The sequence below is a fragment of the Leptosomus discolor genome, chromosome 2 (genome assembly GCF_034619465.1).
Source record: "Leptosomus discolor isolate bLepDis1 chromosome 2, bLepDis1.hap2, whole genome shotgun sequence".
NCBI classification, from domain to species: domain Eukaryota; kingdom Metazoa; phylum Chordata; class Aves; order Leptosomiformes; family Leptosomidae; genus Leptosomus; species Leptosomus discolor.
In genome coordinates, this window is record NC_141392.1 from 59,164,816 (window position 1) to 59,179,759 (window position 14,944).

At 39.3% G+C, this 14,944-nt stretch overlaps 1 protein-coding gene across 9 annotated transcripts in view; it reads left to right on the top strand.

The window, feature by feature from the left end:
* The window catches only part of ARID1B (AT-rich interaction domain 1B), a 336,190-nt gene that overhangs the window by 185,847 nt on the left and 135,399 nt on the right, over positions 1-14,944 (top strand). For 3 of the 9 annotated variants that reach the window (XM_086461129.1, XM_086461132.1, XM_086461135.1), the window contains exon 5: positions 767-808. The exons of the other annotated variants lie outside the window; for them this stretch is intronic. In XM_086461129.1, coding sequence (XP_086317255.1) covers positions 767-808 — 42 coding nt within the window. The remainder of the gene's footprint in view (positions 1-766; positions 809-14,944) is intronic. 9 annotated transcript variants of the gene reach the window in all.

A 14,944-nucleotide genomic window follows, 5' to 3' on the forward strand; every position in this document is an offset into this window, starting at 1 on the left:
CGCCTGCTTTTCTGTGTCTGTTGCCTGTTGTCCCAGATGAGCACGTATCAACTCTTATTGCTGTGTGGTATGTGGCAACTAGCGAGGAGTTTGATTTGGAGCACCACTAGATGACCTAGCAGCTTGCTTTCCTCAAGCTTTCAAACATTCACTGGACCTTGCAGCCAGCTAGTCTTGGCCTTTGCCTGGAGAGTTTGTGTTCCCTGAGTTCTATGGTTTTCAAAGAATTTTCTGTGCTGAAGACAGGACAGGAGCCTGCAGGCAAGACCTCTGTTGCAGAGTTTCCCCTTAGTGCTGTTAGAGCGCTTGGTGCTGGTGCAGGAGTACCCAGCCTGGTTAGAAGATAACGGCAGGGGAAGAGTTCGGATATTTCCAGCCTTTTTTTACAGGGAGTTATCGCGGTAGATGATTCTGGTTCTGCTCATGCAGCTTTTTGGTGTAGTCAAAATTGACTCCATATGGAGAACAATTGTTCTAGCTGTAGTACAGTAAATTTTGCGACACTGACAGATGCTCTTCATGTTGTTTAGGTTGAGAAACCTTGTTTGTGTTATGAGGGATGCTTTCTGAGTTTCCTCTCTTGAGGATTTCTGTGGTCAGCTATTAGTTCAGCCTCTCCTATTGTATGTCAGTTTCTCAGGGTTGATCCAGACTGGTGTCTTCATTTACAGATCTCTTCTCTGCCTGGACTGCGGTGCTGTGCTCAGGAGAGAGAAGTTCTTGGTGGTGGCTAAATTTGAAATTATCTTTCTCCTTATAATTTCAGGTTGAAGTCTTGGCCTCCGAGGATGCTACATTTGGACACAAGGTGTGTAGTTTGATGCAGTTTTGTTATATAGGTCCCATCAATTTAAATTGTTGGATGTGATGTCACAGAAGACGACAGTTTTCAGCCTGAGAATTGAGGATCCTGTGACTTACAACCATCAATTTAGAAACTTTCCCTTGCGTGTGTTAATCTGAGAATGACACACAGACTGTCTTAATCCTGCTATTTGGTATAAAACCTGTGAGCAAATTTTACTTGCAGAAGCCCATGTGGAAACATGGAATGGCAGCTTTGTTAGTAACTTTTAAGATTGGACTTGCCCAAATGCCGGATTTGTTCTTGTTCCATATATTTGCAGCTCAAAAATTGTAGTTCTTACCTGCTTTGCAGTCTGCTGAGTAAGCCACTTTGTTCATGGTCCTTTTTCAGAGTGCATCTCAAGTAGAAAGTAGTACATTAAACAGCTGCATCACCCTGTGTTCAATTGTAGATCAATGTATGGCACGCAGTATGCGTGTTGGAGAGACCACTTTAGACCTGCTCTGCTAAATGGATGGGCTGTGTCCTAGTTATTGCTCAAGCTTCTTTGGCCAGTGCGCATTATGGTGACGACCACGGTTTTAATTGAGCGCTAATAGCAGATGATTTTAAGCAGGGCAGATTGTGTGTAGGCTATATCTAGTTAGCTAGGAAGAGGGTGGATAGGGAGGGGAAGAAGGAGATCGTACAAACAGTAGGCTAAATCATGACAATGAAGAGTTTCCTGCTGCTGAAGGCCCACATGCTGTGATACTACTGCAGGTGAGAAAATAGCAGCGCTATTACTATCAAGGTAAAAAAAAAAAATCAAGAAAAGATAAAATAAGTTCTCCAGGTTTGTATAGAATACAATAAACAAAATTAACCAACAGGAAAAAAAAAAAAAGCTTTAAAAGCACTTGAATATTCATGATGCCAGAATTTACACTGTGTCTGTATTGTACATTTTTATGTTGATATCTGATAAAGTGATTTAAATAAATTATTAAAAAACAAACAGAGCTAGTCCAGTATTATTTGAAGTATTTAACATATGGTAGTCTGCAGTAGTTTCTGGTTTTTATTTAATACCCACCGTGCATACAGAATATTCGTTGAATATTTAATAAACCTGGAGGGTCAGCTCTTGTGAACTCATCTCCATAATCCTTCAGACTAGGTGGGTAAACAGAAATATTACTGAAGATTATTGTAGCCAATCGCTCTCACAACTAAAACACTGTGGAGAAGAGAAGGCTTTTTATTTTTTTCATGTCTAGACTTGCAAGCTGGTTTTCAGTCTTGGAGTCCTCTTGATGGACATCCTTTGAAACTTCTTTGTATTAACAAAAGTTGTAAGAATTTTCAGTTGCTGAGCTTCGGTTTTACAAAACGGACTCAGTACTGTTGCCAGCTCTTAACATCATCCTCCAGAGTCCCAAGCAACTTTTCTGTAAGATTCAGCTTCAGAACCAACAGGGTCTTCTTACTCTCTTAAAATAGTAGCTATACATCATATAGTGAACTATATATGTCTAGGAATGTCATGTACTTTTTATCAATCAAGAAGAAAGGTAAATGTGTCATCCCAAATTTGTTAATCCCAGAATTTATCTTTACTGTCTATTTAGGCATGCTGTGAAAGCACTTTCTTTCCTTCTCTCCCTTAAGAAATGCTTTCTTTACTGTCTGTCTCAATGACAAATAAATGTTAGTGTCTCTGTTACATTAACAAATTAGTTGATATGCCCACAGAGAATACATACAAGCACAATTTTTTTAATGAAAAATAATTTTCATTTTATAAATTAGAAAATAAGTTGGTATAGTAAATACCAGGTAAGATAGTCGAGAAGGATGTAAGGTTAAGAGTTTGCACCATGTAATGCTTTCCTTGATACCAGCTTTTAGCCTGAAGTTCCCTCCAGGTCTGTCGGAGACTGTTGAAGGGGCTGTCTTTATGGTTTTGGGTGTAGTGTATGTCTCAGCTTGAAACATTGTAGGACCCCTCTGTATGCAGAAGCATAATTTGCTGCAGGGGTTGACTCTTCTTTTGACTGTATCTGTTCTACCTATCCTTAGACACTTACCACTTAGTTTTAGGCCTGCTGACAGGCTGTGTTGCCCAGAGATAATAGAATACTGTTTTTTTAAAAAAGAGGATAATTTCTAGACTGCTGAAAGAGCTTGCACTGTTATCTGTCAGTCTTAAGTTCTCCATGATTTTTGTCTCATGGTAAATATGCATACTGGCAGCGAATGGGGCTGTTGCCCAGGAAAACACTCTGAGAGAGATGGCGGGACATTGTTCAGTGAAGGGAAGATCTGGCTGGTGTAGTCTGCCCTTGAATGGTTGAGTCTTTGATGATGATGATGATAAGTTTGTGTAGAAATCAGCTACAGGATGCTTTTGATGCAAGATATGCATATTGATTTGGACAAAATAATTCTTAGTTTTAAAAAGAAAATTAAAACAAAAGCTGTTGTTTCACACTGTCAAAATACCCAGGGAAGAGGCACCTTAAGTACCGAATCTTGGTTTTACTCTGTAAGCACAGAACAGTGCAAGTTGCAGACCATTAGCAACAGTCCTGCAAAATGTTCCCTCCACCTCACCTTTTTTATAAGAAAAAAAAGTCTTCCTAAAACAAAGGTAGAATTTAAGGCATATATTGGAGTAAAAATGACATTTTAATATGAGCTGCTTTTTTTTTTTTTTTTTTTTCTTCTTTTTTCTTCCATTTGTGCATATGTGGGACCGGTACCCTTTAATGGGCCATGGAAATGTAAACAGTTTTTTCAATCAATTTAAATAAAAGTTGTTGTTTGGTAAGTACAGACATGCACAAATTTGACAGCACTGCTGTCCAAACCTTTCCTTTGGTTGAAAAGGAGGAAGCAAAACCATTCAGCTTTCTTTGCAACTAGTTTTACAGAAGGAGAGAGTTGTTAGTGTGCTGTAACAGCTTTTTCGACGATGGTACCTGTGGTGTTCAGATTAATTTACACACGCATTTGTGTCTATGTTTATATGCATGTTTGTTTCTTAAAGAAAAGCAAGCCCCCAAACATCCAGCTTTTAACTGATCCTTCTGTTACAGTATTTAGAAGGGTTGTGATATATGCATGGGTGTGTATGGAGAGATGTAGGGGAAATGACCACCTTGCAAATCACGGAAGAGCTGATAGGTGGTCTGGGACAGATGTTATGCCCGGCTCGTTCAAATTCTTCTGAGTATGAACTTAGGTACATAGTAAGTGTCTTCAAAACCGTAGTTGCCAAGAAGCCAATGTAGAGTATGAGTGAATAGATGGAGTGGTATCTGCCCGAGTCTACAGTCAACAGACAGGAATGTATTTCAAAGCTGGAAACTCCTTCAGTTGCATTAATCTTATTAAAGCCTAACGATCACATGTAAAATACGAACAGCACCGATTTATTTTGTGTTTATTCTAGCTGGAATGGGAAGATACATTTTAGCAGATGGGACCAGTGTTCCCAGATGGTAGAGAAAATTAGGAGGGATACAAAGATGTGAAAAAGAGAGAAAAATTCAAAGAATAAGGTGCACAGAGCAGAAATAAAAGGTAAAAGGTTTAACCATTTTGAATGATGCCAATTTAAACACCAAGGCAATGAACAAATAAAAATAACAGTGTCTGAGGTTTTTAAATCCTCCTAAGAGATTTAGACGCTCAATTTCCATTAGAACATTTTAATCCCTGAGGTAGAATTGAAAATCTTAGTCTGAAGGGTTGGTTATTATATAAAGATTTAACCCACATTTTATTGTTGTAGGAGCCGCATATTGGCATCAATTGGAATTACGGTGTCGAATGTGGTAGCACATACTCCATCCAAACAGGCTACAAATGGTGTCTGGCTCTATCTAAAGAACAAGATGCTTGACTTTAAATATTTGTGCTCGGTTTACTTTTCTCTTCTTTCCCTCCCTTTCCCTAAGGGTTTTACTGTCAGCGTCTCCCTGACCCAAATAGCATAGGGTAGAGGAGGCTTCATTCAGTTAAGCAGGGTGAGATCACCTCGTCCACGTGTCTCGACCTGTCTGTGGACGTGTAAAGTGCCATAAGCTCTGTTTGCAGAGACGGCCGCAGAGCCCGCCTACCGCAGCTAATGCCGAGGTGCAGTGATCCCAGCTTAGTGCAGCATTAATATAAATAAGTTTGTTAATGGCAGTCCGGCAGCTACATGTCAGAAGGCTCACAACTTTGTGCAACAGGAAAAGAGACACTTATGTTCCCACAGTGGGGGAGCTCCACCAAGAACAGGACTCTCTTATTTGGTAGTGAGCTTTAATCCTTCCATTGTGTGTCATTTTAAGCTGTGTTGTGATGTAATTGGCTTAATCATTACTATTATGTTGCTTTGCACAAGTTACGATTGTAATTTGACATATGGAAATAAATGGCAACTGGATTAGTGATTTGCAGGTGTCGTTTAAAAACAGGGGCAGGGAAGAAAGCCTTTCATATTTTGCGAGCAGCGTGTTTGCTAGTGTACAGGGGCAGAATTAACTACGCAACTGCATCTCACGCTGTCTTGAAGTAGGAGCGAGCCTCACCTGTTCGTTTCTGGGACTGTGCTGCTGGGGTTCAGGAAAGAGAATCTCATTCCCGATGGATGTGTTCACTGTAGGAGTGATTTTACGTTTCCTTTGCAGAAGACAAATACAGGAGAAAAGCTTTCTCTTTGATTGAGAAATCAGCATAATGGAGACGCAGCTCTATTAAAGAAACGCGGCAAGGGTGGCATTTCTAATGCGACTGTGTGCGCGGTGGAGCTTTCAGCATTGTTCATGGAACTAGCTGTATTTTTGTTTTGTGACACAGCATAAAGTGATGACCTCGTCTCCATAATTTAGCAACTGTGGGAGTTGTTGAGAGAATCTGTTCCAAAGTCTTTTTAGGTTTGTGCTGCTGGGATGATTTTTTTTTTTTTTTAATGCTCTTTATCTGATACAAGATTTAAGATACAGGTTTTAAGAATCAAACGTGCCTAGGACTAAAATTTTTTTTTTTTTTTTTTTTTCCTCCTAAACATTTAATTGAGCTTATCAGGATTTTTTTTTTTTTTTTGCTTTCCTCTACCTTGCAAACACTGCTTTATTGCAACACTCAGCACATCACGGTGCATCTTCTGTAGCCCACTTATTTCCACGGTCCCAGATACCAGAAGTTCAAATCCTGAGGGGAAATTAAGCTGCACAGTGTAGCTACACGTCAGCTTTCTGGTTTGAAGCATAGGACACCAAAGAGAATACATTCGGTGGCTGGCTGTGAGTTATGACTGTGCAAATCTAGAAGGAAACTGTTGTTCTAGCGGTATCTGTAACACAGAAACCTTGAGCTACGAGATGGAGTAGAGATGCCATTTGAGAAAATAGAGAAAATATGTTCTCAAGAAATTATTTTTTTTTAATTTCTATTAGCTTGATTGTAAGAAAATAGTGCTTACTTCTTGGAAAGAAGGAGGAAAGAAGCTGTTGAAGGAAAGAAAAAGTAGACATTAAAAATTGTTTTCTTTCAATGCACGCCTTGTTAAGACTGCTTTCTTTTGTTGAAGGCTCTAAGCAGCCTCTGCTTCTGCCATCTGGTGGTTGCTAATAAAAGTTGCATCTTCAAAGCCAAATTAAATTGTTTTAAAGCCAATTAATCCTTTTCAGAAGAGGATGTTTTCAAGTGTCTGAATTATCTCTGTCTTGATATGTTGACACTTGGAGTGTCTATGTGTGTGCTTAGTATATGGGAAAATACAGAGAAATGAGTCCTCATTTACATCTGTCTGTGCACTGTTGACTTAGGTAGGAATCTGGGGGTTGTAAATAAGTTTTTGGATTTGTTTCAGCTTAGAAAAAATAGATATTCATATTAGCCTCCAGTAACTTCTGTTTCGCTACTCAGAGCAGAGTTAGGATTACACGTTTCCCCAGTCCTGTTGTTGTTGTTTTCTTTGTGGAGTTGTTTCACCTGAGGTGTTCAGATGACTAAAAGGATTTTCCAACATTTTTTCTCCAAGTCATTTTTAAAGCTGTGTTTTAGGATTGCTGAAGTCTTCTGAGTGCCTTCTGCTCTGGGTGTTTTCTAAGGTTAGAGAATGGCACTATAGCAGGGAACAAAGTGCTCTTTTAATATTCTTAGGGACCACTTACAGCTGCGTCAAAGTGTTTTGGAGTAGTTATGACTAAGTAGCCGTGGCTTGAACATGTTTCTGCCTGGACCTATGCATATCACTGCTATGTTATTTGAGACAATCCAAGACCATGCAAAACTGAGCAATTGTGATCATGTTTTAGACATTTCACCTATGTAATCAATAGTTCTTAATGCCTGGTAAGTTTGGTCTCAGTAAGTATCTGTGTGCTTTTGGGTTTTTTCCCCGATTAGTTTCATAGAAATTAAGAGGCACACCAAGAGATGTAGAGCCATAAGTTCCTCTTCGTTCATTGTACGACCCCAACTGTGGTCCAACTTTGTCCTGAGTGCTGCAGGCTGTAGAGGAGTGTATCTAACCACCTTGAGTATGGAGGGTGAAATGAGAACAAGAGTGCTGTAACCCATCAAAATCCATTCCAAACAGCACCCGCTTATTGTAGTGCCCACTCCTCACAACTCACTCCTGTTTACCATATAGAAAGGATTTTAAAGCTTTGCGGGAGATGGAAAAAAGTGTTGGCTTCTTAGAGGTCCTGTTGCCTCCTTGTGTGGTGTAGGTGGATCTGGAGAATTCCAAAACAATCTTGGATGAAGAAAACATGAAATGATACATGGAATAGGGGAAAAAAAAAAGGCAGTATGTTATGTGAGAACCCCCAGATCGGAGAATGTCAAGACACACTGGATAAATGGCATAGTAACAGTTGGTTCTTTCCTCCTTGTGCCCTGTAGTGCACACTCCAGGACTGCAGTCTCAGTAAAGACAAGACAAGGCAAGGCTTTAGGAAGGAACTGTGTCCTGTGGCAGTGTCCCTGTGCAGGTACAGCATGTCAGGCTTGGATATTCCGTTGTTTCTTCTCTTACCAGTGACCCAAACTAGCGACAAATACATGTTTAATGCGCCTTTTCAGCATGAAGCATCTCATGATGTTTGCAGAATAAATACTGATGGCCTCAGGGTTAGACTTAGGCAGTCTGCATGGGTATGTGGTAACGTTTGTTTTACGAAGCTCCCAAGCACTCTGTGGCAAGCTGGTGTGAGCACAGCTAGTGAACATCGTGCCCTCCTCAGTGCTCTTGAAGATTGCTGTCCCGTGGTTTGGCCAGTCTCTGCAATTCATTGGGAATAGCGCTAAAACCATGTAAACTTCTGGCTTTCTTCTTGCATTGTCTCCATGGGCATACATAAACAGTATGAACAGCCTTGATCTCCAATGCTGTACAGTTTATGTTATCAAGGTGTGGATGAAGCCACACTTCGGGTTTTAAACAAGTTTAAAGCTCCCACTGCCTTTACTGGGGGCAGAAAGCAGCATGCAGTTTTCAGAAGCAGATGTGTATGCAATTCAAGGCAACTGTTCAGTGTCTGTAAGTAAGAAGGGTTGGCAATTGATTTTGCTTTTCTGATTGATGAGTATCCCTCTTTGGTCAGTTCTGTGACGATTTAGGTTGCTGCTTTGTTGAAGTTAACTGCTGCAACCTTGAACGGCCCAGCTCTTGTGGTGGCAGCAGCAGCAGCAGTCCACATTTCCTCCTGATGCTTTTTTCAAGAGGTGGTCCATAGTATGGTTTGTCCTTTCCAAACTCCAGAGAAAGGCCAGAAGAGTGCGAAGTTCCATGCTGCTTTCATGGGGGGAACATGCATCGCCTTGAGGGTTTGACTGTACCCACCATTTCACACCAGTCACTGCGATGCAGCAATAGAAGTTACCACCAAAAAAAAGTGAATTTAGTTTCTTACTCTTCCCTCTGTTACTCTCTACATTTTTAACTAGTGGGCTCACTTAGGTGGCCTGAGCCTCATGTACCTGAGCTGGCTGGCCAGGCGTGCTGCTTGGGGTCCTCCCGCACTCCACTGCTGCCTGTTAACACGTAACCGGGGTGATGCTTGCTAGGTATGGTGGGTCCTTTACAGTTCTGTGTGGCCCCTTTGATTTATACTGCTGGTTTGAACTTTAAGGGAGTATCAGATTTACCAAGAAGTCATCCAACAATGGAACACAATGTTTGCTTGTAAATACCTGCACGTTTTGAATAAATGTTGAGGCAGGTGGTCTCTTTGTTTGGGGGTGGGAAGAGGGCAGGAAAGGGTATTTGCAAATAGTTTGCTGTTCGTTCTTGATCAGGAGAGCAGGTTAGACCAGATTTCTTTTTCTTCTGTAAATTCTATCTGATTGCACAACTGGTGGGACCAGAACTGCTCCCTCCAGCAACCAGCCCCACCTTGCTGCAGGAAGCATGCTCCGATTCATATTGCAACTTAAAAAACAACAACAAAGAAACCACAAATTTTTATTTTTTTAAAAAAACCTACTGTTCATTTGTTTGCTTTCTTTGTATAGCTTTCTTTTTTAGCAGCATGAAATACACGTATAGAAAAAGATTGAGATTTCTGCTACGTGGCTGCTTCCCCAATTGCATAGTCGGCTTGTTAAAACTAATGCTAGGTTTGAAGAATAGGAATTGCAAAGAGGAACGTGAGAAAGTTGTTGGGTAGACAGATGTGATTTAGGTTTCCGTTTCCCCTTTTTTTTTTTCCTGAGACAAGGTCAGGTGTGTCATGCTTCAGAGCTGTGCTTTGCTGGAAAAAGGGCTGTTGACATGTCAACAAAGAGGAAAAAACAATGACAAAAATGCAGAATCTTGGGCATTTTACTGAACATACATTTCTTTTACAAAAAACCATTGTTTTGTAACTTTGAAGCTTCGATTAGTCTATTGTTCATTTTTTAAGAATTTCTTCTTGTGAGGCAGGGTTTTCTAGTGAATTGGGATTTTGATGGATAATTTTATTTGATTAGAATAACAGTGGGAAATTTGTTTTTCAAGGTCATTTCTTTGATTTTCTTGGTGAACAGTTAATTATACAGGTTCTTAGTATTTTAGAATAGTATCCTATCTTAGTATAGGAAGGTCAAGATTACAGATGGTTTTGGCATCATTTTCATACTGTTGCAATGCTTTAAATTGTTTGTTGTACACATGTAAACTATTGTGGTATATTTCTAGTGTAGCAATCGTTCTATGTGTTTATGATTTTGCTACTGAATCCTTGTTACTACCTGAAATAGAAAGCAGACAGATTTACAGTCTCTTTAGTAAAACTCACCTTAACATTTTAATCTGAAGCAAAATAAGCATCATTCATACCGTTCAATTTAATGTGACCGTTCTCATTGCACCAGCTGATTTCCCACTCCTTTATCAAGATCTGTTTGAATCTCTCTGAGCCTCCTGTGAAACTTCCTCACAGTATTATTCCTTGTGTCAGAACCGATGTACCGATTACCTCGTAAATGTAATCTATATCTAGAGTGTTACAACTTCAGTCCTTGTGCAAGGGCTGTGCTCCACTGGAGGAATGTACACCTTAGAAACACGTGTAGGAAGAGCAGTTAGAATAGATGCTAATTTAAAAATTAATAAATGTATTTTGAGAAATGTGTTAACTGCTGTTTATGAAAGAAGGCAATGAAGTGAATCATGTGGAACTGGCTTTTGTTGCATCTAAGTAACTAAATATCATTATAGCACATATGATTGCACGCAGAAGCTTTACAGTAATGTAGGTAGGGCTGTTTATATGCTTATTAACTTGTAGCTTTTTCGCTGTGGTGTGTGCAGAATACTGCCAAGGTTAAAGTTGTTAAGCTGCCCCAAATAGTACTGAGGGAAGGAATTATGTTAGCTAAGGCTTTCTTTTTTTTTTTTTTTCTTGTTTTGTTTTGTTTTGTTTTTTAAGTAAACTTTTTTTTTTTTTTTTTTTTGCCAGCAGTGTTGTGGAAAAGGATCTTGAAGAAGAAATTTGGGGATGCTGGGCTTGGAAATGGCATGAAATTAAGGAAGTTAATTAGGATTATAACTGATGGTTTTGGTGGAACAAATGTTGAAGATGGTCATGATACTCTTAGGATCCTGTGTGTTGCCTGGCTTAGTTACACAGAGGTTTGAAAGTGAGAAGGAGAAGTTCAGACTTGATACAGTGAGCAAGAGAAAGCTGATGGAGCACATTAAATATGCAAGCTGACCTAGATATACTGTTGAATGGTGCCATGTGGTGTGCAGCTTTATATGGCAGGCTGCAGCGTCTTGTTGACCAGAATAAAGCTAAAAAAGCTGAACATACTGCACTGTTTACAAGTCTAAAGAAAAGATAGAAGAATTGGGCCATCCTGTTCTATTTTATAGGTGATGTTAAGAAAAACAACACTATTAGAGCTTTTTCACTATGAAAACAGCTATTGATTTCTGTTAAATGTGTATGGCATTTGTTTAAACAAAACTACAGAAATTACTTCTGGGGAATGATCAATGTGCGTGCCCCTTTGCCACAAGTGTGTTTCTGCTTTCTGCTCTGTTCTGTCTGAGCTACATGTACACAGAATGCTGGAAGATGGAAGAAAAAATTAGTATTACGTTAAGAGTTGGTTGATCAGAGCTAAACTGTTTCTTTCTGTAACATGGTGATATTCAGTATGGGAAAGCGTAGCAGAATCCGGCTGTTAATTTTACAGTACTTTTAATTCCAGATTAACTTTGGAGAACTATTTTAAGAGGTGTCAAGGTATCAGAAAATGTTAATATGATATTATTTTTCACATAATTAGTATTAAAATAGCTTTTAGCTGCTGTTTGAAACTTGATGGGAAGTCATTCATTTTGGTATTGAGACAGTTTCAACTTGGAATGGTTGTCTTATTTATAAATACCAAAAAAAGCTTACAGAAGAAATGTTGACTTTGACCTCTGTGCCTACACTTGCATCTGCCTTAGCCTCTGCTCGAACTGTATAAATACAGGCATATATGATTGGGATATTATATATTTTTATAGGACTGGGAGGTTTAAAATTGCTATTTTTTTTTCTCGGGCTGTAAGTTATAATGTGTTTTCAGTTGGTACAATAATAATAAAAAAGGCTTGCATGTACCTGTGATGCATTTGATTCCTCCCTGCAGTGACTCATTGTGGATCTCTGTTACAGCTAAGTGCTTGTTCCTTGTGATCAGAGGAAAATGCTACACACCTTCTGCTTCGTGCCTATTAAATTCAAGTTTCTATTGTAGGCAGCATTACACAGCTATCTTTGAGAATTAAAGGGGAAAAAAATATCAAGAACAGTAACTGAAGTGAAAATTTAAAAAGCCACTTTGTTCCCCCTCAGCCCTTGTGTCGATTTTCAATGCATTTCTGTTTTCATGCTTGCCTCTTCCAGATTTACAAATTTTTCTTTATTTCTGTTCAGAGCACCCATCTGTGGTACCCTGTTGAAATTGGTGACCATAACAGCAGTTGCTCTTTTCTCTCTTCTGGAACGGTGGATAGCTACCTTTTTTAATCTTGTTATGTTAAACATGACATAGAGTTCCTTTATCCAGACCAGTATTTTGAGCTGAAGAAGGGATTGTTTTCTCTGTCTTCGTTATCATTTCCCCCCCTCACCTTTTTTTATTCCCTGAGGGAATGGTCTGGAGAACAAAGTGTCCACGTTCCTGGGAACAGAAATAGGTTGTTCCATTCATAATTTAGTGATCTATTTCTGTTTGGCAAAGTTAAGCACACGCTTAACTTCAGGTCTGTGATTAAATCTCACTGACTCCAGTACAACTTAAATACTTTGCAAAAATGTGGCTTTTATTCCCATCTCACCATCCCTTCTGTCTCGTTGCTCTTTTTTTCTTTTTTTTTTTTCTTTCCCCCCTCCTCTGCCATGCTGCAACTTGACTGTGCTTAGTGTCAGCAGTTTATGTTCTGCATGTTTAATGAAGGCCATGGCTCAGCTCAGCATAGCCCTTCCCCTTACGCTAACAGAATTTTGATAAATGAGATTTCCTTGTGTGGAGAGCTGAGAAGGGGCTTTGATGGGAAAAGGCAGGGCATGAAATCAGCAGGTGTCAGGGTGTGCAAATTACAGGCATTTTAAACTAAAAACAAAATAAAGAACTTGTTATGACTGACTGTCTTCAAAACGTGTGTCTTCCTATGAAGCACAAAAAAGGATTTAACAATATACTAGCAAAACAGAAGTAAATGCAGTAAGCAGTAATCTGAATCAACATATTTCTACGTTCCTTTTTGCTCCATGTTCCCTGTGCCTACCACCTCAGTCATCAAAGTATGCTATATAAGCAATTGGATTACAATAATCATTGCTGAATTTAATATCCCGTGTTGATGTAAACCATTAGAAATTCTCTATTTTATGCCCACTCAGGATATTGACTGCAATAGAATAACAGAGGGAACTAGTTGCACGGATTAAAAGAAACTGCCAGCAGATATTGCAAAGAAACCTTTTCAACTAAAGTACACTTCTATGATCCTTCCTTTGTTTTCAGTTCTATTTTCATTTTTCTGGTACTGCTCACTACATTTCCCACCCCACCCCCCTGCCACTTTTTCAGTATTTCTCCTTCATGCAGATTTAGCTTGTTCAGTGACTGATCTCCTATTGAGACTATATTGCTCTGTAATTTTTAAAAATCTTTTTGTATGCTTGCCTGTGCTAGTGAGGTATTGGATTGTTGAAATAACATCAGACTCTTCACTGGAGATTATAATCTGACACGAATGATTGAAGGCCAGAAATGGATCCTGCAGACCCAAAACTGGAGCTATTTTGTTACCTTATGTAACGTTTCATAAAAGTTTCTGCAGCTGTAGTGGATTAGAGATTAATTATTTTCATTGGAAAGATGAAGAGAAAGGACAGTTGGTATGGTTATAATAATTAATAAATAACACAGTTAATTACTGTGCCGACTCTCCAGTATGTTCAGAGATTAACTTAAATCAATTTGTGCTCTCTTCTATTAAAATACCCCAAACTGTATTTTTGTACACACATGCACAACTATAAAATGTATATACACAGAGCTGTGTTTTTAAATATATATGTACAGTTCTATTTTTTAATATATCTATATTTAGTTACTTAGTTTTTTCTCTTTTTTGGCAGGATTTTTTCATGGCGTGAAAGCAGGGATAATTGCAGATCCTTGTGATTTTTTTCATAACTTGGTTCGTATCATACCTGTGCTCTAAATTTTCTGTAATGCATACAGAGAGTTTCTCAGGATTTTCTGCTCACCTCCAACTGCCCTCCTTCCCTCCTGTCAGCCAGGTGCCAGTGGAGCCCCTCCACAGTTGGGAGAAGCTCAGAGTTGCACATGGTCACCCACTGGCGTGTTCTGGTGTAAAAATTTTCTCTTACAGAGAGTATATTTGTTCTTAATAATTAAGATACACTTTTTATTCTAATTCCATCTCATTCCAACTTTGTATTAGAAAAAAAAAAAATCTAACAGTTGTTTCTTTTCTTCAGATGTTTTACAGCAAATCAACTGCAGTTGTACAGGCAGTGGCTTCCAACAGTAGCTGTAGACCTTAAGCTATACTGTACCTTCTCCATATTTTACCATGTAACTTGTAATACACCCTTTTCAAATCCTGAATTCCAGTCTTTCAGCCTCCCTTAATCACAAAGAGTATTTACAGACTTTTCTAGGAGGTGCTGGCAACTGGGTGGCAGGCAGGTGGAATTCATAATTCCTGTAAACTGTAGCCAGAAAAGGCTCTTCCACAGCATCTGATCAGGCCTTTTGGGCCACTGGGCAACTGTAATGGCAGGTGCAGTTAGTGTCCCTTCTCTTGCGTTTGTTGCGTTCAGGGCAGAAGTGTTTGGGAAGGACAGCAGAAGAGCTCAGTGTGACTGCAGCACTCCTCTCTGCAGAAAACCAGTACCAACTCCAGATGCACTGGCACCTCCTGGGCCTTCATTTTGTGCATTCAGTTTTTGTGCCAAAATGGCAGTCAAAATTTTCAAGTTGAAATATAGGCGTACAAAGTACTATGGGTCACGTTATCATCATAATGGCATATGTGGACACACATGTTATGGCACAGGTCCAGTTGCTGGCTGAGATGTGCAGAACTATTTGATTTGTAGATTGCTCACTCCATGGCTCTTCCATTAGCTTTAC